Source organism: Melopsittacus undulatus, chromosome 9 (assembly GCF_012275295.1).
Source record: "Melopsittacus undulatus isolate bMelUnd1 chromosome 9, bMelUnd1.mat.Z, whole genome shotgun sequence".
In the NCBI taxonomy this organism is placed as follows: Eukaryota; Metazoa; Chordata; class Aves; order Psittaciformes; family Psittaculidae; genus Melopsittacus; species Melopsittacus undulatus.
This window is the reverse complement of record NC_047535.1, coordinates 3,359,569-3,387,091: the sequence shown is the minus strand read 5'-3', so window position 1 is coordinate 3,387,091 and position 27,523 is coordinate 3,359,569. Positions and strand designations below refer to the sequence as shown.

The following is a 27,523-nucleotide window of genomic DNA, read 5'->3' as shown; positions in this document are numbered from 1 at the left end:
CACAACTGGTGGTACTAGTCCAGTTGAGGGATGGGGAAGTCAATGCTCTATGCTATCAGGTTTCATTCATTAGAGAGGAAAGCACAGATGGATGGAGGTTTAAAAAAGGAAACAAAAAATCAACAAACCACAAAACTCCCACAAACAAACAAAAAAAGCCCACAGAAATGGGTTGGGAAGGAACTAAATGGATTCTGAAGGTTTTTCCTGGCATCTGACTCCCGCAGGGAGGCACTGAGCAGTTGGGCAGAAATACCTACAGTGACCTTTGCATCCATTTTTGTTCCATGGCAGCAGCAGATACGCATAGTCCTTGGAGAAGGGTTTAGACCTTTTCCTCAAGGTTTATTCCAGAGAGGAAGCACATCTCTCCTTTCTCTTGTCTTGCATAAAATGTTCTCTAGCCTTTTTCTCACCTGGCAGAAGCAACCTTTCCCCACTCCAACCTCTGAAGGACTGTTTGGTGATGAAAGAAAACACACTTCAGGGCTTTTTTCTGGCATAACTGCATTAAAATGTGGCATTCTAGCACAGGCGCAACGTAAAAGTAAGTAAAAACCTCTCACTTTTTGCAACTAATAAGAAATATCATTTCTTTTAAGGGGCAGCAGGTTGTTTGACACATATGGGCACACAAGATTATGAATAATGAAGACAATGACGAGTGGGACATCCATCAAAGAGTAACAACCTCATATAAGGTAATTCAGGAACACACTGAATTTGTCCTGTTGTACTTGCAAAATCAATGAAGTAGTTGGTGTTGTCCTCCATTTTCATGGCAGTGTACGATCATTATAACCAAGAATGTATAGGTACATTTTTACCCCCTTCTGCTTGATTTAATTCTTTTACTTGCATGGAGAAAACCACAATGTAGCAATCCAAATGCATACCATGTTCTGAATGAGATTGATTACAGTTGCAAAACATTAAATATTAAATGCCAAATGGCTAATGACTTCCAGTAGTCTTCCTTTCCTCCTTCAAAGAGTGATGTTGTAAATGAGGATTTGCAAACAGGAATTTTAAATGATCCATGGAACACAAGTGGAAATGTTTTCAAAGCTGGTGTGTACCTAGAGCTATCCCAAAATCTTGAATGGTACCATTAAGTAGGCCTGTGATTTACATTTCTTTGCCTGCCGTAGATGTGAGACAGAAGAGTAGATATTTACAGAACTGTGCAGGTGATAAAAGGAGCTGCCTTTTATGCCTGACTTTGTCTTCTGCTTTGTATGTTTTAATACTTATGTACTTTAATACTAGCTAATTTGAATAAGCTCTGCTAGTCACATGCAACATATGGGGCCAGTGCCAACTTTTTATAATGCTGCATTACAAATATACCCACCAGCTGAGAAGTGTGATATAAAGAGCTTTGCTTTTTCTTAACCAACTGTCTTCGTAGATAGTTGCAGGGGGGAATGCTGCTGGCCCCTTCAATGAGAAATCCCTTTTTGCTTCATCTGTTTAGTCATCCTGTCTGTTTCCTGTACCATTCTGAGCAATTAGTTTGACCTTAATTTTCAAGATCACATGAGATCTTGTAAGTATTAATCCTGTACAAGAAGGGACTGTAAAAATGGCTGTACAAAGTTTGTTTCTATCAACTTTTGGTCAGTTTTCCTGTCTTGTTTTTGTGCACATTCAGAAAGTAAGGCTAAAGGGGCATGCTGATTTTTACTTTGTTTTTTCGAAGATCTCCCCCTGACTTATTACCAGTTAGATTCAGTCAGTTTTCACCTGTAAATCCAAAGAGAGATGTTTCTCTTGTAGTTGGAAATCCATTAACAGTACTGTTAGTGGTGTGATGCAGAATGAAGTCAAGCTCGCTGTCTTATAGGTGAGCATGTTCTGAAGTGCTAATTGGAGTTTAGAAAAAGAGCTTAGCAAAAGCTTATTAAAGTTAATAGAAATACTTCCATTGTCATCAGATTAACCAAGTTTGATTTTTGGACTGTGATGCAAAAGCTGAACTGTTGGGTTAGCGGTTGCTGGATTGTTAATCCCCTTTGCTTCCAGTGTCAGATAATGGAGTTTATACTATAAACCAAAACAAAGCCAGTTCCTAAACCATGTATAACCTATCAAGCTAAAAACTCTTCCTTCATAGCCTTGTGCTGAACTAGTGATTGATGCTATACGTGGTAAGTTGAAGCATTTATAAATGTCAAAGACAAGCATTTGCTGCATGTAATTTCCATATTTGCAATCTACTTAGGGTCATTGTAGCTACCTGTTAATTGCAAGTTTATATCTCTCCAAGAAGCAGATAAATAACTCCTTTGCAATGGGAACAACGAGGCTGTAGAAGAGCGAATAGATACCTACGCTTTCATCTTTAAAGATGGCAGTGATTGATGTTTTCACTTTTCACTTGCCTGTGTATATCTGCATCATAGGAGAGCCATTGCCCAGTGGGGTAGGGGGAGTTGATTGCAATATCTTCTGGATGACCTATGAATCAGGAGGCTCTGGAAACCCTTGTGATACTTACGTAAAAGAAGGTTTAAGTGATGATGTGGGTTGACATCCTAATACAACAAGATTGTTTAAAATTCACCCTTCTCTTTGGAACTTTACCTTGTGCTTAACTGTACAGGAGTTTAAATACCTTTTTCTTTCTCTTTTTCATCTTCTAGTTCCTTGTTAACATCCATTGCAACAGCGTTTGAATATTTTCTGAAGCTCCTATTGCTCAGCATTACTTTTCTCATACCTTGCTTTTATTCTCCTTTTTTTTCCTGACACTCCTTTCCATTCTAGGAATACCTGTTGATGGGATATCATACATAAGATACCTGAAGATGTAGACAACAGATTTTGTGTACTGTGGAAGAATTCCTAAATACCTGTACTTTTTAACTTGTCCCCACCGGGTAGCAGGTAGAACTGTAAATGGGGACTTTTCAAACAGAGCATGGAGTATAATACTTTTTTCTTTCCCAATGTATGCTTGTATCTAAGCTCTTTTACAGTGGCTATATTGATAGTCTGTTGGCCCAGCTCTCTCATATACAATATCAAGGTAATTATAAATGGAATTGTTCTGGTGTATGTTCTCATGGTGCTTGGCAGGCCGATATTAACTGCACTTACGTGTTTTCAGCTCTCATCACATTTGTGTTTGATTTCTAGAATATTGAAGTTCTCTGCAGTCTTTGTGTACTATTAAAAAAGTCAACAAGCCAAAACACAGACAGTGCACTCTAATTAAAAAAGAGGGAGAAGAAGGGGGGGAAAATAATTAGTTTTCAGTTTGAACATTAGTGTTACTAATGCTCATGTGCTGTAGGTCACAGCAAAAGATTATATTAGTAAGATGAAAATATTTTCGCTGAACCTTAGAGATGGTATGTATCTCAAAACAAATACCAGAGCTCAGTTGCTCTCGCAATGCAGTGCAGTTGCATGCAACAGTTTAGATCATCCATTGTCTCTGGAGTTATATTTATTAACCATGTTGTGTTATTTAAATGAATGTTGGTTTTGGGTGATTTTTCCATTTTACTTGTTCTTCAGGAGCTTTAATTGTGGACTCTTGTTTAATGCTGTTATTTTTGAAGAAAATGTTTACTATTTATAATGCATAAGTGCCTTTTTCTTTTGCAGCCAGTGATGTGAACCATGTACTATGATTTTTGTTAACAGCGAGGTGGTTTGGTTTTATTTTATATGTAAGATGACTTTACGTATAGAACGTAAATCTTAACATTGTTTTTCCTTAGCACTGACTTTTTTTCCCTAGATATCTCTTTTGTGGTCTCACTCCTAATTTATTCCTGCTTTATATTGACCCAAGGTGACTAGTGTGACCTCATGACGCCTCTGTAAAAGCCAGATTCAGCTAGGATGTTACACCATCACTGTCGGAGAAACCCTGAACTACAGGAAGAGTTGCAGATTCAGGCTGCAGTTGCTGCTGGCGATGTTCACACCGTGCGCAAGATGCTGGAGCAAGGATATTCTCCTAATGGTCGAGATGCCAATGGCTGGACTTTGCTTCATTTCTCTGCAGCAAGAGGGAAAGAGAGATGTGTCCGGGTTTTTCTCGAGCATGGAGGTAAGTTGTCTAGAGGCTTTTCTGTTAGAGAAGATTCTGTTCTTCCTCTGTTAGAGGGCAGTAGGTCCTTGGATTGGAATTTTAGGGAGGTTTGTTTCATAATTCTCGAGCAAGTAACATTAAAGACTAAATTTCTGTATAAGCTTTAAAAGTCTGCTGAGCTTTATGAAAACAGTACTCTGTGCAGGGACTTCGGTGTCAGCTAGTCCAGTTGAGTATGCACCTTTCTGGTATCCACATGAACTGATTTGAGTTTGGTTGGTTGAAGCGATACACTTGCTTGGGTGATGGTTATTACCAGTGAGAGTTTCTCTTTGCCATATCTTCTTTCAAGGCCACCTAAAGCTGTAGAAATTGATGGGTTTAACCATTTAATGTGGTACTGGAGAGGAAAAGTAAAAATCGGTAGATGTTCTCCAGATTCTGCTGAGTCCTCTTAAAAGAACAGCATCCTCTGTTCAGTGCTGTTCTTACCAAATGAATTATTATGGGTTTGGTCCCAAGCAAACTGAAATTCCCTTTTTGTTGCTTTACATATCTGAGGACATATGGGCTCCTTATGTGTGTCGCAGTATTTGTCAGATATATGGATCACCCTTAAAAATGAATGGCATTAATGAGCTATGTTATTTGCACAATCAGTGGTATATTCGTTAAAAGCAGTAGTAAAACACAGCCTGGACTACTGGGGCCTCTTGATATACCAATGCAGATTCTAACCACATAATATTGCCAAACCCTCATGTCCTTATTGAAGAGGGAAAAAGCTACTAAACTGAACTAATAGCTAACTTAAAATTCTACTTTATATATATATATTTGGATAATCTCAAGCCTTCTCTTTAATAATTCAAAATCCTTATGCTGTAAGGCTAGGAATATGTTGGGTTTAGCTCTGTAAACCTGATGATCTGAAACAAACCCATCCTCATGTGTTCCTACCTATTTACACTGTATAGGGTTTGATATTGAATAGCTGCTGGTGCAGTGTCTTGTTTTCATTTTTGTTGTTACTCTTTCCTGTATGAACTACCAACTGAATCTGATGCCTCCTGGAAACTGCCTCTAATGAAAAGCTCTTGTTCTGGAAGGAGTCTAGCATTTAATCACAAGGACTAGAAAGTTGAGTAACAAATAGTGTGAGGGTTAGTCATCTACAGCAGCTTTCCTGTAGCTGAGCCTTGCTTCAGAAAATTGGCACTGTTTTATGCTTTGCCTTGTTTTACCTCAAAATGGAGATATAGAAGATAATGAGTGTTTAAAACATACTGATGTCACAAATGAGCTGACTCTTAAAAGCAGAGTTAATCATGCTTGCCTCGTTAGTGAAAGGTTTGTTGTCTATCTTTCTTCACACAGTCTTCACCTTTTCCTCAAGAAGTGGATTATTTCAGTGTTGGTGCTTAATCCCTGTGGACCAAAATGACATTGGTGTGAAGGAAAAAGTAGTTTCCTGGTGTGAATCTTATGGTAAACAGAGTATTGAAGGGCCTGTGTATATTAGTAATAAAGAAGGTAGTGAGAGGGAGTGGATAAGAGTTCCGGAGAGAAGAGGGAACTGAGATGTTAGTGGGAAGGAAGGGCCACTGGTGACAGTTGTGGCTGTCTAGGGGGATGATGAAGCTTAACAGAGCTGGAAATACATTCGTAATACAGGAATGAGAAAACCACACTGGGCTGTTGCTGAGGGTAGAGTGCTGTGACTCTGATTTGAGATGCTGTAAGACTACTGATGTAGTCTTGTGTGGTAGTGGGACAGAGATGAAGTTTGGCTAATAAAAGCTGAAAAGAAATCTGGTCGCTGACCTGGAAATGAAAGGTAGCTTCTTATGGAGTTATGACCTTGCTGCCTTCTGCTTTTCCTTTTTTAATTCTCTTCCATCATTGCTCACCAGCAAAGAAAAGAGCCAGAGAACAGTGTTGTGCATGCAGATTGGATGATTTGAGTGGAGGTGGTGGAACAGGAGGAAGCTTTATTATCTGCTGAGCCAGGAGACACAGATATATGGGGAAAATGCATTAAAAAGTCAGTCCAGACTAAAGGGTGATGCCAGCAGAAATACCAACTAGATATAGAGGTAATAGGTCAGATAAATATTCTTTAGCAAGTGATGGAAGGCAGGAAGTTGATCAGAATCACAGAGAAACTTCATTTTCATGAAAAATAGTGAATTTGACTTTCTTTGTGTATTTGACTCATTTTAATAAAGTGAGGATTCTATGCAGATGGCTCTTTCCAGCTCTTTCCATCCATAGAAACAATCTAAAGTCACAAAGCTCCCCAGGAAAGCAACACACAATAAGGAGTGTAGTTTTCAGTAATGCTGGATTTTTTGCATAACAAGCCTATTTTTCCCTTTGGTGTACTTTTTAGTTTCAAAATGACATAGAGACACATGATCTCATGCTGGACAAGAACTGTATTTTATTACTAACCAATCACCACTGTTAACATTACAATGAGCTAAAGTCTTGAAAGCATGTAGTTAGCTGTCCCTTGGCAGTGTCTTCTCAGTACTAATGAAGCAGGACAATTACTCATATTAAGCTGGTTACTTGACTTGGATTAACTGTGTTTACTCGTATTAAAGTGAAGAAATGATTCACTAAAGCTCCTAGAAATTGAAAAGTAACAGGAGTAGCCAAACAGACATGTTTGTTTGTTTTTAGTCTTGGCTGCAAGGTATCTTAATCTTAGTAAGGTCATGCAGAATCCAGGAGAAACTAGAGAATGCCAAATGTTCATCCCCCTAAATCAGCTCATAAAGTGTCTGTGTGTCTGAACAGCAATGCTTTCCTGGAGGTCTTTGTATCAATGTTGTTCAAGAAAATTCAAACCAGAAGCTAGAAGTAGTCATGTTTCTAAGTCTTGTGGTCAGAATTAAGCCCTAGTTGGGAGAAGTAAGCTTGAAATAACAGAAGTACTTTATGAAGCCAGAAGCATTGCTTTCTTGACTTCCCAGATGATGCTGTGACAGTGATCTAAAGAAGGCATCAAGTAAGTAAGCAAACTGCTCCACTGAGCTGTAAGTTGAAACTCTAAAATATCAGACTCTTGTTTAAGAATGTATATATCCTTTAGGCTACGGTATTAGACAAGAGTTTCATTAACAGCAAGAGTTTAAATGACTAGCTCAGCTAGACTTTAATGTGAAATAACATAATCTGGATATCAGTGTTGCAAATTTTCAATCTCAGGTGAGCTTGAGCAGTTACCTGGTACCCTTGGTAAGCAGTTCAAGGTTTATTCCTGTCCTGGGTTCAGCAGCAGTCATTTTTCTCCTTACTAGCTGGTGCAATACTGTGTTTTTTGACTCTCAGCCTGAGAACAACACTGATAACACCGATGTTTTTAGTTGTTGCTCAGTAATGTTCAGTCTGACCAAGGACTTTTTGAGTCTCGTTCTTTGCCAGGGATGAGGGGCAGCCAGGAGGAAGCAGAGACAGGACACCTGACCAAAACTAACCAGAGGTTTTCGATACCACAGCATGTTATGCCCACTATATAAACTGGGGGCAGGTACCCGGAAGGGCTAGATCACTGCTCAGGTCAGGCTTGGTATTGGTTGGTAAGTGGTGAGCAGTTGTATTCTCTTCTCTTGTTATTTGCCTTATCATTATTATTATTGGTGGTAGCAGTAGTGATTTATGTTACACCTTAATTACTGGACTGTTCTTATCTCAACCCATGGGAGTTACATTGACCTGATTCTCCCCATTCCTCCAGGAGCAGGGTAGAAGGAAGTGAGCCAGCAGCTGCGTGCTTCTGGGTTACCAGCTGGGCTTAAGGCATAATACATTATGCTATTGTATTGTGCCTTATATTTAAGAACATTAAAAATTACCAAATGCAGTTATTTATGTTTCTAGATTCTGCTTTCCCCAAATTAATGGGAAACTTGAAGAGAAATAAGAATGGAGGCAAGATAAAGAAATGTTGGCAAGTGCTGTCTTCATCCCCTTCTAGTTAAATATGCTTGTACCAGGAACTTTATTTTATACCCCCCTGCAGATTTTGAAAGATAAGCTGAGAATCATTCCCAATTTAATTCTGCCTTGTATTCCAGGGGGAGAAAGGTACTTCACACCATGATACCAGTGCTGAAGCCTTTTATAGAACAAAATCCCTGACAACAATTAAAGTTCTCAAGGCAACATCACCTCTGTAGCATGTATTTTACTAACACGTAGCCAACGTAATTCAGGTCCAGGTTCTGCTCAAAACCCTTGTGAAGTTCAAACGTTCTCCAGGAGATGGCAGCAAAACATTGACTGAACAGCAACAGGCTTTTGCTCGGCTGAAGTTGTTTCCCTAATCAAGTGGGAGACTGGTACTATTAACTCCCTAAAAGCTTGTCGCCTTAACGGGAATTACAATATATTTATCCTGAGGTTTTACTGTTGGGTTCGCTTTGGACAGTTAGTTGTTTGTGTTTCTTGCTTGCCCAATGGAGAGGCTTATTTTCCTATTCTTGTTGAGACAGTACTCTTGCATGACTTAGGTTGGGGGTTTTTTGGTTCACATTAATGGTAAAAGCAATGTTGGGGTTTTTTTTTCCATTATGTCCATCTTTCTCCTTAATTCTGCCTCTCTGAATGTATCATCCCTTTGCATGCTTGTGCTTCTCACTTTATCTGCTGTTGGGAGGTAATGTAGAATAGTCTGAGTAGTGTGAAGAAAGATCCTGGGAGCAGCAAACACCACTTTGAAAGATTATCTGTCTTCAATAACTTGGTGGGTTGTACTGATTCTCTGCTGTATTTTGGACATCGTCAGAGTGCAGGTTAGGAACCAACTATTCAGTCACTGCCTTCATTTTCCTGCCAACCTGTGGATGCTTCATCCATTACTTTAACTCAGGTAACTTTACAGGGTGCTGAAACTTCTGCTTTTCATAGAAGACGATGAAGGCTGTCACTACTAAAGTTCCCTTAGCATTTCTGTTATTTCTAAGTTCCTATTCTACACACTAGAGGCAGTTCTCATGTTTTATTTCTCTGTGTAGTCAGGCTGCATTAGTTTGTATGTTGGATTTCTGTTTGTTTGTCTTCTTCACCTCAGTCTTTGCATAAAAAACCTTAAAGTTGCTGGATTACCTTTGCAGCTGTGTTCTGTACTCTTGCCAGTCCTTTTATTTTGGTATGGTGTTTATCTTGGTGTGTTATCTGGATATGGTCACAGTAGGTCTATTTTGAGAAGCCTGTTGTTTTATGTTAGCACCTTTGTGGGTTCAGATGTGTTCAGACTAAACTAGCTTGCAATATATATTGTATTCTGAACTTACAGCAGGTCTGAATTTTGAGACTGGTGTCTCCCACCCCCTTCCCCTCTCCTGTTTGAGTGTGATGGCAGCTGAGCTGAAGCTGATACAGGAGAACAACAGTTCCTCTTAAGCAGTGTGTGTGAGCACTGGGTATTTGTAACCTTCACCTGAGTTTGTTTTAAACCTGTGGTCACAATGTCCTACTCTTTTCCCCACCCTCCCAAGACTGCTGCTTTCCTTCTAAACATGGTATGTATAGGTGAGGAAATGAGAGAGAATTCTGTGTGCCAGGATGCAAGGATGGGGCTGTCAAACTTATGGAAGGTGGACAGACACCCTTACGCTTGTCTGCTCTTACAGTGTGCTTTGTACCCAGGTAACAGTGAAGGACATACCCCAACAGCTGCTTCAATAGATACATGGGAATGTTGAGAACATGTCAGCTTAAGACTAATACCTTGTGCATGCACTAGCATTACCAGCTGGGAAACTTAGGAAAGTGCCTCAAACTTCCATACTTGTAGTTTGTACCTTTCAGCGTCCAACAGGCAGCATATGGTGGAAGGAAACACTTCAGAGCCTGGCTTGTTCTCTGGGTGAGATGATGAGGCAGGCATCTTTGGTAATTGATTTGGTATATGAAATAGGCACTTGTTTTACAAGTTTGGGTGTCCTGAGGAAATGAAGTAAATTGATTTGATTGTTTTAATTGTAAAATTCACAAATGAGACTGAGTTAGTGCTGTGAGGGGTACAAGTCTCTGTGTAATCACTTGTATTCTGCACTGATGTTTTTTCCCTGACTCTTTCCATACGTGATTTGCTTACATTCTTGTAAAATCTGAAATTTTTGTAGAACTATAAATTCAGAACAGATTCATCATCTGTAAAAACAGACTTTATCAAGATAATCTAGAATAACATATATCTTACATGCTTTGGAAATCCTGCAGACCACATTTTACCTAATGCAGTATTACACCCTAAAAACAATACAATGCTGCCAGACCACAAAACATCCGCAGTTTGGGACAGCAGATGTTTCTACACATGCTTCTTTTTAAGACCAAGAAGTAACACAAGGGAAAATAAAACAAAGTTGAACGTTAAGACAGAAATGTAATATTGTAGAGCTGGAGGAAAACTGGATGGACGGAGATTTGAGTAATTAGCCTGAGAGTGCTAGGAAGATGCAGAGAAGTATTTGTCAAATGGAAACATATGTATGTAAAAGAAAAAGGGTTTTTTTTGTGTAACTTTCTTAAATATAATTTAATTTTTTCTTAAAAATAGCATGTTCCTGAAAGCAAGAATTAGTTGGAAGTACCAAATAATCCTGTCATGCTATGCCTGAAAAGACTTAACACTCAACCCTTTGATTATCTCTTTTCTTGCAGCACTGGATTACTGTAATGCCTTCTAATTATTTTTTAATTTTATTTTAACTTCAGCTGATCCCACAGTTAAGGACTTAATTGGAGGCTTCACTGCTCTGCATTACGCAGCCATGCATGGCCGAGCGAGGATTGCACGCTTGATGTTGGAATCTGAATATAGAAGTGACATTATTAATGCAAAGAGCAACGATGGTTGGACTCCCCTCCATGTAGCAGCCCACTATGGCAGAGACTCATTTGTGAGGCTCCTGTTGGAGTTCAAGGCCGAGGTTGATCCGCTCAGTGATAAAGGTACTACACCACTTCAGCTGGCCATTATCCGAGAGAGGTCAAGCTGTGTGAAAATCCTTCTGGATCACAATGCCAACATCGACATTCAGAATGGTTTCCTGTTACGATACGCTGTGATCAAAAGCAATCACTCTTACTGCCGAATGTTCCTTCAGAGAGGGGCGGATACAAACTTGGGTCGCTTGGAAGATGGACAGACACCCTTACACTTGTCTGCTCTTAGAGATGATGTGCTTTGTGCACAAATGTTGTATAATTACGGAGCAGACACTAACACAAGGAACTATGAAGGACAGACCCCACTGGCTGTTTCAATAAGTATTTCTGGAAGTAGCCGACCCTGTCTGGATTTCTTACAAGAAGTGACAAGTATGTATGTAAGAGAAGTTAATCACAGGACACAAGGTCCTCTAAAAGCCTTCTTTGAATTTAGCCCCAGAGAAAAAAAAATGCTTCCTCTCTGCCCCTTGATGCTATTTAAATGCACTAGGATATTTCTGGGAAGGTGAAGGGATTGTGATACTGGGAATCTCTTGCTCAAAGATGCTAATGTTAAGTATATGCTGTTTAAATTAGTTTTGTTTAAATAGCTACAGGAAGCATTCATTTAAAAAAGTGAACTGTGAAATCTCATTGTGTGAATGGCCTTAGCACTTAAGAAAGATGTTTGGGGTCTGGGGCTTTGTTTTCTTGTTTATTTAGGGGTCTTTAGTGTCTTTTGCTTTTTTCTTGTTTTAATTGCTGTGCAAGTACTCTGCAGTTGCTGGCTTTTTTCATCTGGCTACAACTAGGGCAGAAAAGAGCTTTTGCTGCTTTGTGTTCTCCCATATTCTCCTCTCTCCTTCCCTCTCCTAAACCAGACAAGGACATGGCTTAGTTCATTGGTGCAACTTGAAGGGGTTTCCTGTGCTGTGGAGCTTTCGTTTGATTTTTGTGGATGCCTTTGAAATATGAAAGAGATTTTAACTCGTCGTGACTTATGGTATTTAAAGAGAGTATTAGGCTCCTAATATTCTGGTCACTTTTGATTATTGGGTTTTAGTGTACTATATACTGGAAGGTTTCTCTCATTCAGCATAGAATGCTAGAATAGTGTTTCATGATTACAGAACTGAGTAAAGCATTTGGGAATTGCTGATAACGAGTTTGCTCCTTACATGTTAAGGTGGCCAGATAAATTATCATCCAATTAGGCTGATCTTTGCCCTACAGAGGATGGGATAGTTTGTATATCTTTTTTTTACCCTACAATTCCTTTTATTTGAATGCTTTTTATGAGAATTAAGCAACTTACTCTGCAAAGAAACTGAAATCTAGTGTGGGCTGGGGGTGAATCAGCTGAGATCTGCTGGCAGTAGCTGACACAAGCATTTGGAATTTCATTTTTGTCTTCATGATTTGTGTTATTTTTGCTCTTGTCTGAAATCTAAAGAGTTTTTGGAAAGGTCAAAGCTGATACTAAGAAATACAAGTAACTAAGAGATGTTATTTTTATTTCTCTGCCCTTTCTCATTCAAACACATCCCTTTCTGGTTTCCTTTTTGGGAGCCTCTCGCTATGTTAGTAGACGATATAATATCCAGACTTGCAATATTTCAGTCTCAGGACACATCAGTGAGTGTGAAGGCTTAGGCTGCTTCCGTGTTGCTCAATGTCTAAAGACTCATTCAGAAAGTTGGAAACTGGTACTGTAACTTGCTTTGCAGATTCCATATCTTTAAGGGTTTAATGTGAAGTGAAAAGTAAATTCTGCTACAAGCAAAATAGCTTAAATTTGTGGGCAGTGTAACAGTGTTGGAACTGTCCCAGTTTTGCGCTGATGGAAGGAGAACTGGGAAAGCAGGGAGGGTTGGTGCTGACAAAAACACTTCAGCTTTGTGCATCTGAGCGAAGTTACTATGAATATATGTTTACAAATAGCTATAAACAGACTCTGCTGCCCTTATTATAGATATCCAAACACTGTCTTCCATGGTATTTGTGAATAATCACTTTAATGAGATGGTGTAGGAGAAATTCAATGGATAAAGTGCAAGTTGGGATTTGGGAGTTCCCAATTAGATCAGGCTGCGTATCGGACTGTGGCGCTTCGGAGAAGAATCTTATTTCCGAGTCTATTGCAATATGTATTTACTAGAAGAAAAACTTAGACTTCCTACAGAATTCCTTTAGTGGAAGTTTTCCTGAAATTACCTCTTGTGATTGGGAACAGTGCCTTGGTTGTAGGACTTAACGGGAATTTCTGCTTTGTTTATTTGAGCATCATACCAAGTGCTTAATGTAGAAATCCGTAGCTGTAAGTTTTCTGTGTGCACCCAAGTTTTGAGAAGTATATTTGGTAGTAAAATGGAAATGAGTTTTTACTTTGCAGTAGGTTTGAATTGTTAAACTTAAAGATTAATATACAAGTTACCAAAGAATTGTCAAACCGATCTGTGAAAGCGACCACATGTAGATTGCTAAATAGCATTACATTTATATATAAGATGTAAGTAGCTGTTTGGTTTTTATACTTGGAAAGCATGTTTATACAGTTCTGGTTTGTCAGAAGACACATGTGAGGTTCTTTTGGTTTTGGTAGGTGTTGTAATGGGTGATAATCACAGCCTTTAACCCAAGTCCAGCCAGGAAACCAAGCTCTCAGAAATACTCAATATTAGCCCTGAAAGTCTGCAAGAAGATACTGGATTTGGGGATTTGACCTAAAGGGTTTGATGTTCTTCCTGCTTACAGGTAGAGATTCCTTTGCTCCGAGAATAATCCCTCAAGGAAGGAAGTTACTCTGTTGTCGCATCTCAGTATTTAAGCATGAAGCTGCAAGTTAGGAACAGCAAAGCTTTTCATCATGAGTCTACTGCTAACTTGGAGTTTAGACAGTTACTTATGTGTTATTCCCCCCCCCCCTTTTACGATACAAAAATGAGTAGAGTCTACCTGTGAAAAAACAATATTGAAGATGAAAATGGCTCAATTATTAATCACCTTCCTTTTCCTTATCTCTATTATGCTTTCTTACTCCAAAAAAACACTTATTGGCAACCACCCTCATGCCTGATATTATCTGATAGTTGTTTTGGAGTGTTTCAGTTTTATGAGATCTGAACCTGCCTCTTGGGACTGTCAGTGGTTTAAGTTTGGAATAAGAATTAAGAGATGCATGTATATAGGAAGATAGAGATACATATAGACGTTTTCTGGTTTTTGGTAGTGTATATGTCTACAGAATTAACGTGTACAATTATAGTCCTGGATGGAAGGATTTATGCTGAAGTTGAATGGGATCTGAGAATATTAAAACTTAGGGTGCTAGAGGTAGGAAAAAATGCAACTGTTGGAAAAGTACTTTACATAAATGCTCAGGTACTAGAAATTCAATTATGGTCTCCAAAAGGGGCATAAAAAAAGCTTGAAAGCTTCCCCCTCCCCATAGCTCTTATTTAATGTAATCACTGTTCAGATAAGATAGCAGGCAAGAGAGTCTGTGACTGGCCATGCAAGTTGCTTGTCTGTGTCGAGGCTAATAGCGAAGTAAATGGATACGGCGGCAGCAGTGTATTGTGGCATGTGTATTAACAGGTATCAGAGAATAACTTCAGATCTGGAACAAGATCTAAAAGTCATCAAATGAGTTAAATTACAAATATTTAATATATGTTCCTTTTTGTTAGATTTTAGGCATATCTTTGCCTTTGACTGGAGAGTGTAACGTGTTCAGATTTATATAGCACTGTAAACATGCAGAAAAACTTAGGCAAAACTCCTGCTAAGGAAATCCTTATGTATTTTTTGTCACTATCCTTTTGCTAAATAAAGGTAATTTTTCACTAGGATTTTTTTTTAAGTGAAAGAACATTTTAAGAAAGGGTCTCTATATAGTTTAAACTTTTATGAATACAGAATGTCATAATGAGCTAAATAGATTTCTATGTTTTATATTATGTGGATAATCACAAAGGAAACAGTACCTGCATATTTGCTATAACATAGAATAACTGTGCTGGAATTGCGAGCTTGGGCTGTTTGCTTCCTTGGTGCTATTAGGAACCTTGCACTAATGAATGCAGACTGCTTTGTTGTCCAGTGTAACATAGGGAGCGAGGGTAAGAGGCTTATTTTAGTGTTCATTTTAGTTGGATCACTGATAAATACTGTCTGAATCATGACTGCTTTCTGCAGATTGCAAGGACCTACTTGCTGAAGGCCAGTATCATTTTTGATACCTTTGTAAAGACATAGCCCAATCTTTCTTTCTAGAAAGAGGGAATAAATTGTTTAACTCTTAACCCAGAATCATGTAGTGTGATACTGAAGAATGTAGCCACTAACTCAGCTGTTTATATTAAGCAGTTGAATTCTTGTATAGCTTTATACAGTTGTACTCTTAGGAAGAGTGTTTTGAAGAGGCCTAAGTGAAATAAAGAAACAAATATGTATTTTTACCTGTGACATGCAAGGTGTAACCACCCCCCGCTCTCATTTGCGCACACATGCTGTACTCTGAAAAGAATAGCCTAACAGTGCATCTTAGGCCTGGCTTCAGAGCACTGTACTTACTGTCTCCTAAAGATAGGTGAACATTCTGGTATTGAAATCCTTAGGTGAATTTCCACAGCAATTTCAGTAAGTCTGAATTTGTAGAAACAGGATAAAATATGGTAAGAAAATAATCCTACCCCATTATATTCGTATCTTAATTTCATTGCTGAATACACCTGAGCTTTACTGGCATCCTGCCTTTCCATATATAAATTTTCAGTCCAAGATACACTCCTCGTTGGTACATATTTTCTGTGCCAGATATATTGAAATCTAATTAGACATCTAAAACTCGCTGTGGGGAAGTATTTCTCCAAGAGCAATGCAAGCATCCTTCAAGCTCAAATATTCTAACATTGGCATAGTGAGCACAAAATTAAACTAGAACTTTTGAAACAATTTTGTATATGATATCCAGTAAAAAATAATAGAGAGCTCTTTGTCCTCTTGAGCTGGATACCTGTTCAAGGAGTTTGTTCACTTTCTCAGTGAACACTGTTAATTCACTTTCTCTCTAAATTCAGTCCTCCATATCCTATATTAATATTTCAGACCTATAGATTCTTGACACTAGCTTTCTCTGAGACTTTGAATGCTGGAAAACCAGGTATCTTCTCTGGTTATCCTCCTGCTGTTTTTTACAGAGTACAAGACAATGCATTTGCTAAACTGTTAGACCTACTCCTATTCCAATGAATTCCTTTTCAGCTCAGCACAGTGGTGTACTAGGTGATCACATCCTTTCCGTATTGATCCTGTTTATACATCCTCTTCAGTGTGTTTCTCAGCTGATGGACGTGAGTTTCCAATTGATAACGTCAATTATATTTTTGAAATATACACCCCCCAAAAAAGGCAACAAAATCATAATTAAATTCATGCTGGCATTAGCAGAGTTCCTTCACAGTTGTGAAATAAAGGATGGGTTTGATAGCTAGCTGTAGGTATAAGTACTTATTCTGATACTCAAGAGGAACTGAGCTGCCACCAGCTGTACATCAGCCTGGCTTAAGCTCTGTTTTTAATGTTTCACAAAACCTTTATTTGTAAGTTTCCTTTGTAGCAAAAGAGAAACTACCAAATGGTTTCTTGCCAGTGCCTTTAAAAAATCCCAGGGGAAGCAGAAACTCAGTTTGAAAAATACCACTCTAAGTTGTATAGGATGTTCTTTTTTTTAAGAGTAATGCATTAATATTTCAGAGAAAACTATGGGCAGCTTCTGAAATATATCCCCAATGTAGTGTTTCATCTTTTGACTTCTTCAGAAACTGCCCATCTGCTTCAAACCTATGGCACTGATTGCTTTTAAAAGTACTTTTTGGTTTGTTTAGTAGGTAGAACAGTACATCAGAGAGGATCTTGCAGCCTACAAGTATAGTAATTTCAGTTACTCCTAGGTTATCTCTTGGGTAACAGAATAGATCAGTTCATGGTTTTGCTTTCTGCAGGTGCTCTGTATCTTCAGCGGAGAACACTGGTAGGGATTCTCTCTTTCCACCTTTATGATGCTTTTGCTTAAAACTGGGTGAGAGTCTCTAAAAATAAGTGTTGTCAGAGGTATGAGGTCTAATATTTTGTCTTTATGATCTTTAGAGACCTATTAAGTGTGTTAGTGTTTTGTTTCTTGGGAGGCATGGTCTGCATAGGAAAAACAGGCAGGAACAGTCTAAATGCCTACGCTGCGGGGCAGTTGTAATGATGACATACAGTTCTTTGTATAGGTAGTAAATCTTAGATGTAAGTTTTGTCTGACTCTGGGATAGAGCAGCAAACTGCCAGGTAGAATAGCAGAAAACACTTGAAACTGCGAAAAGGAAAGGAGTATTGAGAGGGAAATCAGGGTTAATTGGAATAATTTCTTGCTGTTAAAACATGCATTTTTAAAAGGCGTATTAAATGTTGCAAAAACATTGCTTTACCAGGCAAGGCCAATATAGTCATCATAATTTACTTAAATAATGAACTAAGGCTTGAAAAATAATTATTAGCTACTTAAGGAGAAAAAAAGCAGCTCAGGAACTTTGTTAGCAGTTAGAGAGCTGAGCTAGGAATATGCCTCAATTTTATATGTATTGAAGTCTGCTGCCTCTAGAGAGAAAAAATCAAAAGGCAATTCCTCTTTATTTTGGACCCTGATGTTTTACATTTCTTCTCTTTGAAAGAAACTTCTCTGTCATGTTGGGGAAAACATACACAAGAGGTGCATTGATGGGAATTTCTATTGTACAGCACATAGCATAAGCTGTAGAAGGCAAAAGATGAACTGTACGTCTCTTTTTTTCCCTATAATTAATACTGATAATAGTATATTAAAAATATATTAATAATCTAATTATCTTTATATCTAATTAAAAAAATTAATTAATAATAATTTATCTGATTATCACACTAAAGCTTGCAAAATGCTACAACAGCAGCAGGTATTTGCTGCCTTGATGGTAACTGAGGCTTTATAACACCCCAACAATAACCTAGCTACTCCAGAATAAACCATCACCAAGATGTCCCTTTGAGACGGGATCAGGGATGTGCTGGGGCTTTTTTGAGGTGATGAGTAGTTTTATGTGACTGTTTTGCATGATAGTGGTAATGGCATCAATCTTACTTTTATATTTGTGGGAGTTTTCTGTTTCTTTCATCTTTAATTCTCTTCCTTTCTAGCTTATTTGCTTAAGTAACTTTGCGAACTTGTGATGCAGGATATAACCAAAGCTGCTAATTCCTCCTCGCTTTTAAGCAGAACTTTATTCATCATTTAACTTGTCTTACTTTGCCAAATTACTAATAACATTTTTCATTTGCCAAACCAAGGTTCACTGACATTGCTCTGTAATCCTTTATTTTTTTCCCTTTTTCATTCAGATGCAACCAAGAATGAGTAAGTGTTCCAGACACCGTTTCTAATAAATCACAAATGCATTAATAACCCTGGAATTTGCAAGGCGTGACCTAAGACACTAACAGCCACTAGATGTAGCAACTGGTGCTGAACACTGGAAATGTCCATTGTTAACACATTCCCAGGAAATATTTTTAGGCTTATCAGGGGAAAATGTCATACATTTGACGATCGGGTCGTTCTGAATTAGCTGATGACCAATTTCTTCCGGGTGTTTTAAGTTGTCTGTTCCATTTTGTTCTCAAAAAACCCCGTAGGATGTTAATTAAAAGGCATTAATTTCTGAAACCAGAAAGCAGTGTCTCATTGCTGTATTATTGTACTCTACTACGGAAAATACACAGAGCTCTGAAGTCCTCTATATCCTCTAAGGCTGCTTTTTGCAATTAACTTTAGAAACGATGCTTCCTTTCTGAACCCTGTTTGCATTTGCATTTCAAGCATTAGAGCTCTTTCTTTATCACCATAAAGATTCCTCTGTTTGGTTTCTCTCCAAAAGTGACTTTTCTTTCCCTGAAGCTTGAGCATTCAGCTGCTGTCCAAGTTGTATAAATTCATTCCTTCAGGTGGCATAAAATAAATTGCTAAGAAGAAACCACCAGTGGACAAAGTAACACATGATCTGTATTCTAAGTCACGGCTGAAGGGTATAATTAAAACTCTATTTACATTTAGATATTGTGGTGATAAGTATAATAAAAGTATTTTAAACTTATATAAAGGAAACTCAAATTTTCATGTTCTTAATTTTAAATCTAATTTCTTTAAGAAGAGGCTGAGGCTATTTTCATGCATTACTTCTGCTAGCTTACCTCGGATAATTTTAGTGCTGAACGTAAATCCCAGTGTGTACCTGTCTGTCAGCCCATTTCTATAGGAAAAACCCACGTGTGGGGGGGTGAAGAGGAGGAACTCGCTAAAAGGGTAACTGAAACCATGTTACAGAATACCCAAAGCAGAAAACAGGAAATAGTTTCATAATGTCTTTGTGCTTACCATGGAAGCCTAATAAACTCATAATGTCAATGTCTATTTAGCTGATAGAAGGTTTATTGCTGAGCTAGGAGGGGGATGGAAGAAGGGACGGGCTCTGGAGCCAGCTCTGGGGCTGGCTCCAGAGAGGTAAAAACCTCCGGTCTCCTCCACACAGGCTGGTGCCCCGTGAGCTGACAGCATCCTACTGACCACTGTAAAGCCACCTTTGAGCCCTGTACAGACGGCATTTCCTCTTTCAAAAACATCCTGCTTAATGGGTGGCAGCTCAGGAAAGCTAATTGGAAATGTCCATCTAAGTTATTTCAAGTTGCTTTTGTTGTTTTGTGTTGGTTTTGAAAGAAACGATTGACTCAAGCAGCCAGCTCAGTAAAATCACCATGCCTTTCTTTGCAAGAGCAAGCACTGTCTCTAACCATTATCAATTATACGGATCATAGCATATATAGCAACAGATTATCTTGGTACTACCATAAGCACCTACGTTGTTCATGGAGTATTGTGACTCAGACAGCCATCAGGTGCTCTGAGTGCGTAAACCTCTGGTTTTGTTTCTTCAGGCCATGACACAGTTAAGGAAATGATCAAAATATTGATTAGCACAACTTAAGTGTGTTCTTGGGATCATTTCCAAAAGGATATAGCAGAATGAGGAAGAAGCACAAAGGCAGGCAGCTAAGTTAGGTCAGAGGTTTGGAGTTGTTTCCATGGTGGGAAGTTATTAAATAAAGCCTTCAGCTTTGGAAAGAGGTACCGAGCGTGAGTTGGAGGATGGAGATTAATATAAAGGTATGTAAAATCATGACTGGCATGAGAACAATTACATGGGGGTTTTTTGTCACTCCAAGAATGGTCGGCACGCAACGAGGCCATCAGGAAGCAGATCTAAAATAAATAACAGCACTTTGTAGTTTTCCAGCCAACGCCTCATTATATTGTGAAATTTGTTGCCACAGGATGTTTTGGGTACTGAAAGTATGAATGGGTTCAAAAAGCATAAGACAGATTTGCAGAGGATAGGCCATTCACAGCTATTAAAGCCATGGATCTGTGTGCAGTCTCTGGTTTAGGAAGGCCCAAAGGCCCCAGTGCTGAAAGCTAGGAGGGTTTATTGGGACAGACTTTCTCAATGTCTTATTGCTTTGGTCTTTTTTCTTCCTTTCTTCATTGGGATCCAGGGCTGGCTACGTTCAGATGCAGATTATCCTTTCTTACATTATTTTGCATGGGGGGAACAGCTCTTCAAGGTGTTTGAGTTTGAGGAGTTTCCTATTAAGAAGGAGTTTGAGAAAGAACTGATTATTTTGGCAAATCCTTGTCAGAAATTCCACAGTTTATGTGCTGTCAGTAAAGCTTTTCCTCTCTGGACAGTGGTTAACTCGGATTTTCATCTCTTTCCATTTGATGGAGTTGTGGCTGCATCCGAAGCCTAAAGGCTTTGTCTTCTCATTAGAAGGGGAAAAAACAATCTTTAACTCTGCCACGCGATCCTGGAATAACTTTTGTAAAGCCTCAGTCTCTAAGGAAGCTGCCTAGTTCTGTTATAGTTGAATGTAGAAGTCTTTGTCTTCATGTTTGAAAAGGATTGAGACTGAAGGGTTCCCCCCCCAGGTTACAGTGATAGGAAAAAGGCCCTGGAAAGTTAAATGAAGGAGTTAACGGTGTTTCTTAGAGTGCTTAAGTGTATTTTGCCACCTCATGGGAATCCTCACATGGATAATGTCACTTTGCTTTGGCATCAGTAAAATTATGTACATGTAAAAATCTTTTTAGGATTCATCCCTTGGTTTCACTGAATTATTATTGTTCATTAGAAAGGTGTTGACTTCCACCCTTTTTCTCTTGTAACTTTTCCCTTCTGTTTGCCTCTTAGAATGCAGCAAACACCTGTGATTTTTTACTGAGTAAAAATGCTCTCTTAAGCTATGTTTAAAATGTGATCATCTTATTTTTATGTGTTCCTTTTGTCTTTTCAGGACAGCCCAGGAACTTGCAAGATCTATGCCGAATTAAAATCCGTCAGTGTATAGGCCTTCAAAACCTAAAACTACTTGATGAACTACCCATTGCCAAGGTCATGAAAGACTACTTAAAACACAAATTTGATGATATCTGATATCCATGAAGAGAAGAACTCTGAGCAAGATTAGTTATATTCCAGATACTGAAGAGGCTTGTTGCCTTGCACAAAGTATATCCTATGCAAATTCTGATTTTTCTGTGAAGTCAGAAGGCAGGTATACAATTCCTTGGGGTTTTTATACCACACGCTAGAAGGTCTTAATTTTTGGTTTCTTGGTCCAAGTTTACAAGGTCCAAGCTTTCTATACAATATTACATTTTAAAGATTGCTGTTGGGTTTCTTTTTTGTTTGTTTTCACATTAAGCGTGCAGACTTGCAGTGGAGATGGAAGGAAGCCTCTCAAGGGAAGTGGTTGGTTTGAATTGGCATGCTGAGCAACTATTCAAGCAAACAAAGCTTGGAAGGCAAGGCACCGGTCCTGCAGAAAGATACCAATAGGAAGACCTTCCGAGCCCTGCTGTGTGTTTTGGAGTCTTGTGTCTGCCAGGGCAGAGGGAAGTGTTGATAATCAACATGTCCTAGGGTACTGTACGAGTATGATTTGGAAATTAAAGGAAAAATGCGGTTACCCTATTTAATTTGAGGGTCTATACATTGGCTCTTTGATCTTATTCTTTTCCTAATTACTGTAGTTGGTTGGGATGCCCTTAAAATTCAGGCCCTCTTCTTTCCTGACATTCCCTATTAAATGGGCGGCTGTTTGTAAGTCTGTTTCTAACAGTGACAGTACACTACAAAGAGGCATAGCCTCTGTTTTTTACATTAACTTAAAAGTAAACAAATTTAGATTTTTTTGACACCAATGTACTCTGTTTCTCATACAGTGCCTCCTGTGCAATAATCTTTCTGATGTATTTTCCCTTTATGTGTGATTTCCTCCTCCCCACTATTCCTCATTTAGTCTCAGTGCATTATTTGTGAGAACAGGAAGTGCTGCCTCGCTGTAGTGTGGATGTGACATTACAGAAGTGATGCAGCAGTTGCTGTTCATTATTACTCCCAAAATGTCATGAATGTATAACCTGCTTTATTTCACTTTCAGTTGGAATTTTATCTACGGGTTCTCAACCAAATTGGGTCCACTCAGAAAAACAAAAGGAAAGAAAAGAAATTGGCCAAAACCCTTTTGTATCAAAAGCAGTGACAGATTTTTCTCGCTTGCTCTGAAATTCAGTTTGCTTCAGGTTAGAGAGTAGGAAGTGCACATACGTTATGAAGATGCATTCTAAATGTGTACAAACAAGAAAAGCCCCATTCATATTGCAGGTTTAAACTGCAATTAGTCTGAAAGCAGCAAATGAAAGGAATACTGAAATTCAGCTACTGAATGTGATTTACATGCTAGGTATAAAACCAATAACGTATTAAACAGTTTTCTGATTATAAAAAGAAAGAAGTTCTTGCTGTCAAAACCAGATGGGGCCAAAATGTGCAGTTGTTTCACTCTCTTTATTTTCAGGGGATTACAGAATCATCGTAAGGTTCTTGCCAGTGTCCTCTGCTTGCTTTTTGCTCCAAAAGAGCCTCTCTAATATCAGGAGTTGCTTTTGTATCAGTGATACCAATGGAAATGGGGAGATGAAAGGAACGGTGATGGCTTTTCAGTTTAACACTGTCACTTTCAAAATATTTAATATTAAAAATATGAAAAGCAGGTGAAGCAGGTATACTCATATTATTTAACTGTGCTAGTTCCTTTTAATATCTTATAACCCTGGACTGCAGTTCCTTGAGCACAAACCTTACCACTGCTAACGGATGCACCGGAACTATGGCAAGCAAGGAGGATTATCTCTCCCTATTGTGCCTGACACTGCATCAGGTTTCCAAACAATAAGTGATTTCTGAGTTTCACGGCTCAGAGGTTTGGTAATGGGATGTTGAACCTTTTATCACCAACCTATATCGGTTCAAATCCAGCCTGCTTGAGCAGTGACCAAAAGTCCATGTCTCCGCAGCACGAGTGAGGAAGGATGTCCAACCTTAACATCATGCAGTGTGTGTGGTAGTCACCTCTAGGCAGTAGAGCTTCATAGTGCTTCCTCCACGTTGTATGTCATGGTGGTGGCACTGTAGCAGGGACAACCTGAGAGTGTGGGTGTGCATGAGAGTGGGTGCGTGATGGTGTCTTATCAGCTCCCATTGAAGGAAGAAAGATCAGATTATGGTCTTTAAGCTCTCCAGTACTGAGACAGCACAGACATCAAGAATTGAGTGGCAGGTTTTAAGCATGAATTTTCAATTTTGTGACATGAGATCAGAACCTTAAAATTGCTTTGTTCTTAAAAAAAATAGGAAATTAGCATTGTTCACTACATTTGTAAGTTGGTTTAAACCAATGTCCTTCCCCACTGAATTTTTACAGTAATATTTTCTAAGGTAATCTAGAGTATATTTTAGTTGCAATCTATATTATGGCAAATTATTTGTTTTGTCTGTTGCTGTGACTGAAGAAAATTATGGAAGACTTTGTTGGTAACAAGAATGCTATTTAATGAAGAAATGTGTAATTCCATTATTTATTGTTTGAGGTTTGTTTTTTGGTTATTTCTTTTAAGTAACTGACATCTAAAGGGAACACACATGTATTTCAGGCCAGTAAAAAGCCTTTCTTTCAAATTAATTTTCATCCCCTCCTCCGTCCCTGAGGTGGAGGGAAGCCCTCACCCTTACTTACAATGCTAAGCCATCTCTTGTAGCTGGTTTCTCTGACCTTGATTCCACAAAGCACGGCAGCACATGAATATGTCTGAACCTTCTGATGGTCACATTCACTATCTGAGGTTCTACACGTGCTGGAGTGCGAGTGAAGTGTGATTATTCATTGATAATCCTTTCCAAAGTTCAATAATGGGGAATTTGGTCTTTTATTCTTTTAAATATTGTGCACAAATATATTGAAGAACACACTGAACATTGCTTTTCATTCGGACTAGAATGTGGCAGAAGTGCATAATACAGACTCCTTATGTAGCCTGGTTCCATTACCTTAAAATTCACAGTTTGAACACTTTCATTAAACCTTAAGAAATTGGCAAAGACACCAAAGAATCAATCTGAGTAAAAGACTCTGATCATTAACAAACTGCAAACCTCATCCTTTAAAACAAAGCAGAAAGTTTTTGTAAATATTGATGTTTATAAATGTACAGCAGAGTTAAGAGTGTTTTTTAGATTATTTAATTACCATATTTCTAAACTATTTACATTATAGACAATACTTGTTAGTTTGAACAACTCTTGAGTGGTTTTCTTTTTGTTCTTTTCTTTGGGGTTTGTTTGGTTTTCAAATTCGTTATCACTCATGCTTGGAATAACTCCGGCTTCCTTGGGATAGCGTGGAAAAGTCAGTTTTCTGGCTCTTAGTTGGCAATCATAGGAGAACACATCTGGACAAACTCATTGGATAAATACCCCGAGGCAAAAGAGAGTATGTAGCGTGTTTAACCAGGGTGGACCTGGGCTAGGTGGAAAGATTGGATCCTAACTTTCTCAGTTAAATCTGCCAAGAGACTGCAGTGATGTGACAAGAGCAGCTTGTGACCTGGCCACAAGTCTTAGCTTCCATGCGTTACCAGTATCACACTGTATTTTGTTCTTCCTTTGCAATGAAAGTTTTTGCTTTGGATCAGTTTGAATTTAAAGAAGAAAAAGCAAAGTTAAACCTGGTTAAAACTTTTTTTTAATGTTCTGTTTGTTTCTAATGTAAGGTTTTAATAACATAATATCACTTTACACATTTTTCTCTCAATGCTTGTCTCTTCTACTCCGTTTTCCCTTCTCCAGTGCACATGATTCTGGGAATACATTTGGTACCCCAATTTGCCCCTGCTGATAGGAGCTGAGATGCCTTGTGTGAGTTTTACCAGTAAATATGAGCAAAAAGGTCACTCTAGAGCTGGACTTCAGAAGGGGGAGCAAACTGGTCCTTTGCTATGAGTAGTTGGGGTTTCCCTGCTGAGATTTCAGTGCAGTCATTTCAGGGTTCTGCAAGGTTCAGCTCTTCTCAAGCTCATGTGCTAAGGTACAATATGTACCAAATTTGGAGGCCATATCTTGCACTTGAATCTATTTAGTGACTATTTTACTGCTAATAAAAGTTGAATAAGGGGGGTGTATATGCAAATTCCTGGCACATAAATAGGAACTGGTAGCATTTGTTTTCAGTCATAAGAAATGTACAACCAAAAGTTGCAGTAAGGTTTTGGACCATAAAAATTTGGAGGGGAAGGAGATTAGATTTAAAGACATGACTGCTGAAGGTAGTAGAGGGGGAAAAATGATGGTTTCCATTGCTCAGTAGCAAACTACACCAACATCACTGGGAGTGCATATGCTGTACAACCAGCAGTTGTGTTTAGAACTGTTGATGATGGTTACTAACAGATTGGCTAGTCTTTGGTGTATTTACTGAATGCTGTGTTAAAGACTTTGTTCCTGTTTATGCATCATATTTCCTGCCTGAGTCTTCACTTGTTAAGTTTAAAACAATTAATGACTAAAGCTACTTTAAAAACCCCCTGATTTACAAGCAGTTGACAACTGACCTGTTTAGAATGTTCAGTCTTTCCGTATATTGGTATAATGTGCAATAAGGAAGCATAGTTATTTTATATGGCAAAACAATTTGTTTTATCATAGTGTATGACAAAACCTTTGTTTGGAGCTGGGGAAAATGAGCAAAGAACAGGCTCTGCCATGTCTTAACCCGAAACAGCCTGGACTGAAGCATTTAAATTCTCTTTGCTCTGGTCTCTTCCCCTCAGCTTTGGTTGGGGCTACCACCAAGTCGAAGGTTTTACATTGTTCTTAAGCTAGAATAGTATTGAAAGGCTAAAATTAGTTATTTTCCTCTATCACTGGCATATTAAATCTCCTCTGTATGGTTTTACTCCTTATGCTATTAGCCAAAGTAAAGCTCAGCATGTGATTTAGTCCCATGACAATAAGAAACAAACCAGATATATACATTACTTCATGAAACCATGCTACCAGGAGTACCTCAGCCAGTGCATTCCCCAGGGATCTACAATATGCAGCTGGAACAGGGAAAAGCTGGGATGGAAAGCTGCATTGACTTTTATTGGGAAATCTCCAGCTGTCTCATGAAGAAGTCAGAACTCCAGCTGTTTCCTCCACATCTGGGCTCTCTAGTGCTGCAGACTGCTCTTTGTGAGGTCCCAGGTAAGTTTTGAATGTTGTTAAGGCTTGTGTTCATGCTTGCAGGAAGGATGCATGAATAGCAAGCTTGTGGGCAGTAGGTTATACAAGGGTGAATGCTTTTAAGAGAAAATTGAAGTCTGTAAGCAACTGAGGCACAGCAAAGAGCATCTATTCTTTGTTAAAGACCACTACATTGGCCATAATCCTTCTCTTATGACTTGTAAAAGTAGTTTGTTTGCAGTCTTAGTATTCTCCAACTATACCAGAAGATCATCTCCTCTTGTTCTCTCTCACGTAAGTAAGAGTTAATAGAAGTCTTATGCTAAATTCAGTCCTCATTTCTGACTTAATTGTAGCTTCACTGAAGGTGGTGGTTACTCAACATTTAATCTAGTGTGAAAGAGCAATAATTGATTTGGATGGCCAGTTTGCAGTCCTGCTCCTTGCTTCATGGCCTAATGAGGAGAGTATTTTTGGGACAGATTTGCTAAATGCTTTGTGAGGGAGTTACTAACAGAGATTCTGCAGTTGGGGCCAAGTTTATAAGTAACCAATAGACCTTTTTTTCCACTCCTAAAAACATGTCCTGAGTTGTTCAAATGCTTTGATGTCTCCTCCTGAGTTGGTGGGAGGCAATTCAGTTTAATTGTCCATTTTGTATCCTGAGGAAGATAAGATCCATTAGGTTTCCTTAAGGTATCTGCCTATTCTCTAATATGTCAGATTCAAGTAGATCTGCAATGAAATGTGAAGTTACTGTAAAGACTGAATTTTAAGGCCATTACAGATTAAATCTTATGTAAGGCAGTGTAACAGCAGGTTCTTCCGGTCT

At 38.6% G+C, this 27,523-nt stretch overlaps 1 protein-coding gene across 2 annotated transcripts in view; it reads left to right on the top strand.

The window, feature by feature from the left end:
- ASB7 (ankyrin repeat and SOCS box containing 7) overlaps nt 1–25,191 on the top strand; it is a 30,744-nt gene extending 5,553 nt beyond the window's left edge. For both annotated transcript variants that reach the window (XM_034066354.1, XM_031048680.2), the window contains 4 exons: nt 603–701; nt 3,806–4,066; nt 10,781–11,386; nt 21,422–25,191. In XM_034066354.1, the coding sequence (XP_033922245.1) occupies nt 3,856–4,066; nt 10,781–11,386; nt 21,422–21,561 (957 nt within the window). In that variant the 5' untranslated portion in view covers nt 603–701; nt 3,806–3,855 and the 3' untranslated portion in view covers nt 21,562–25,191. The remainder of the gene's footprint in view (nt 1–602; nt 702–3,805; nt 4,067–10,780; nt 11,387–21,421) is intronic.
- The last annotated feature ends 2,332 nt before the right edge of the window (nt 25,192–27,523 follow it).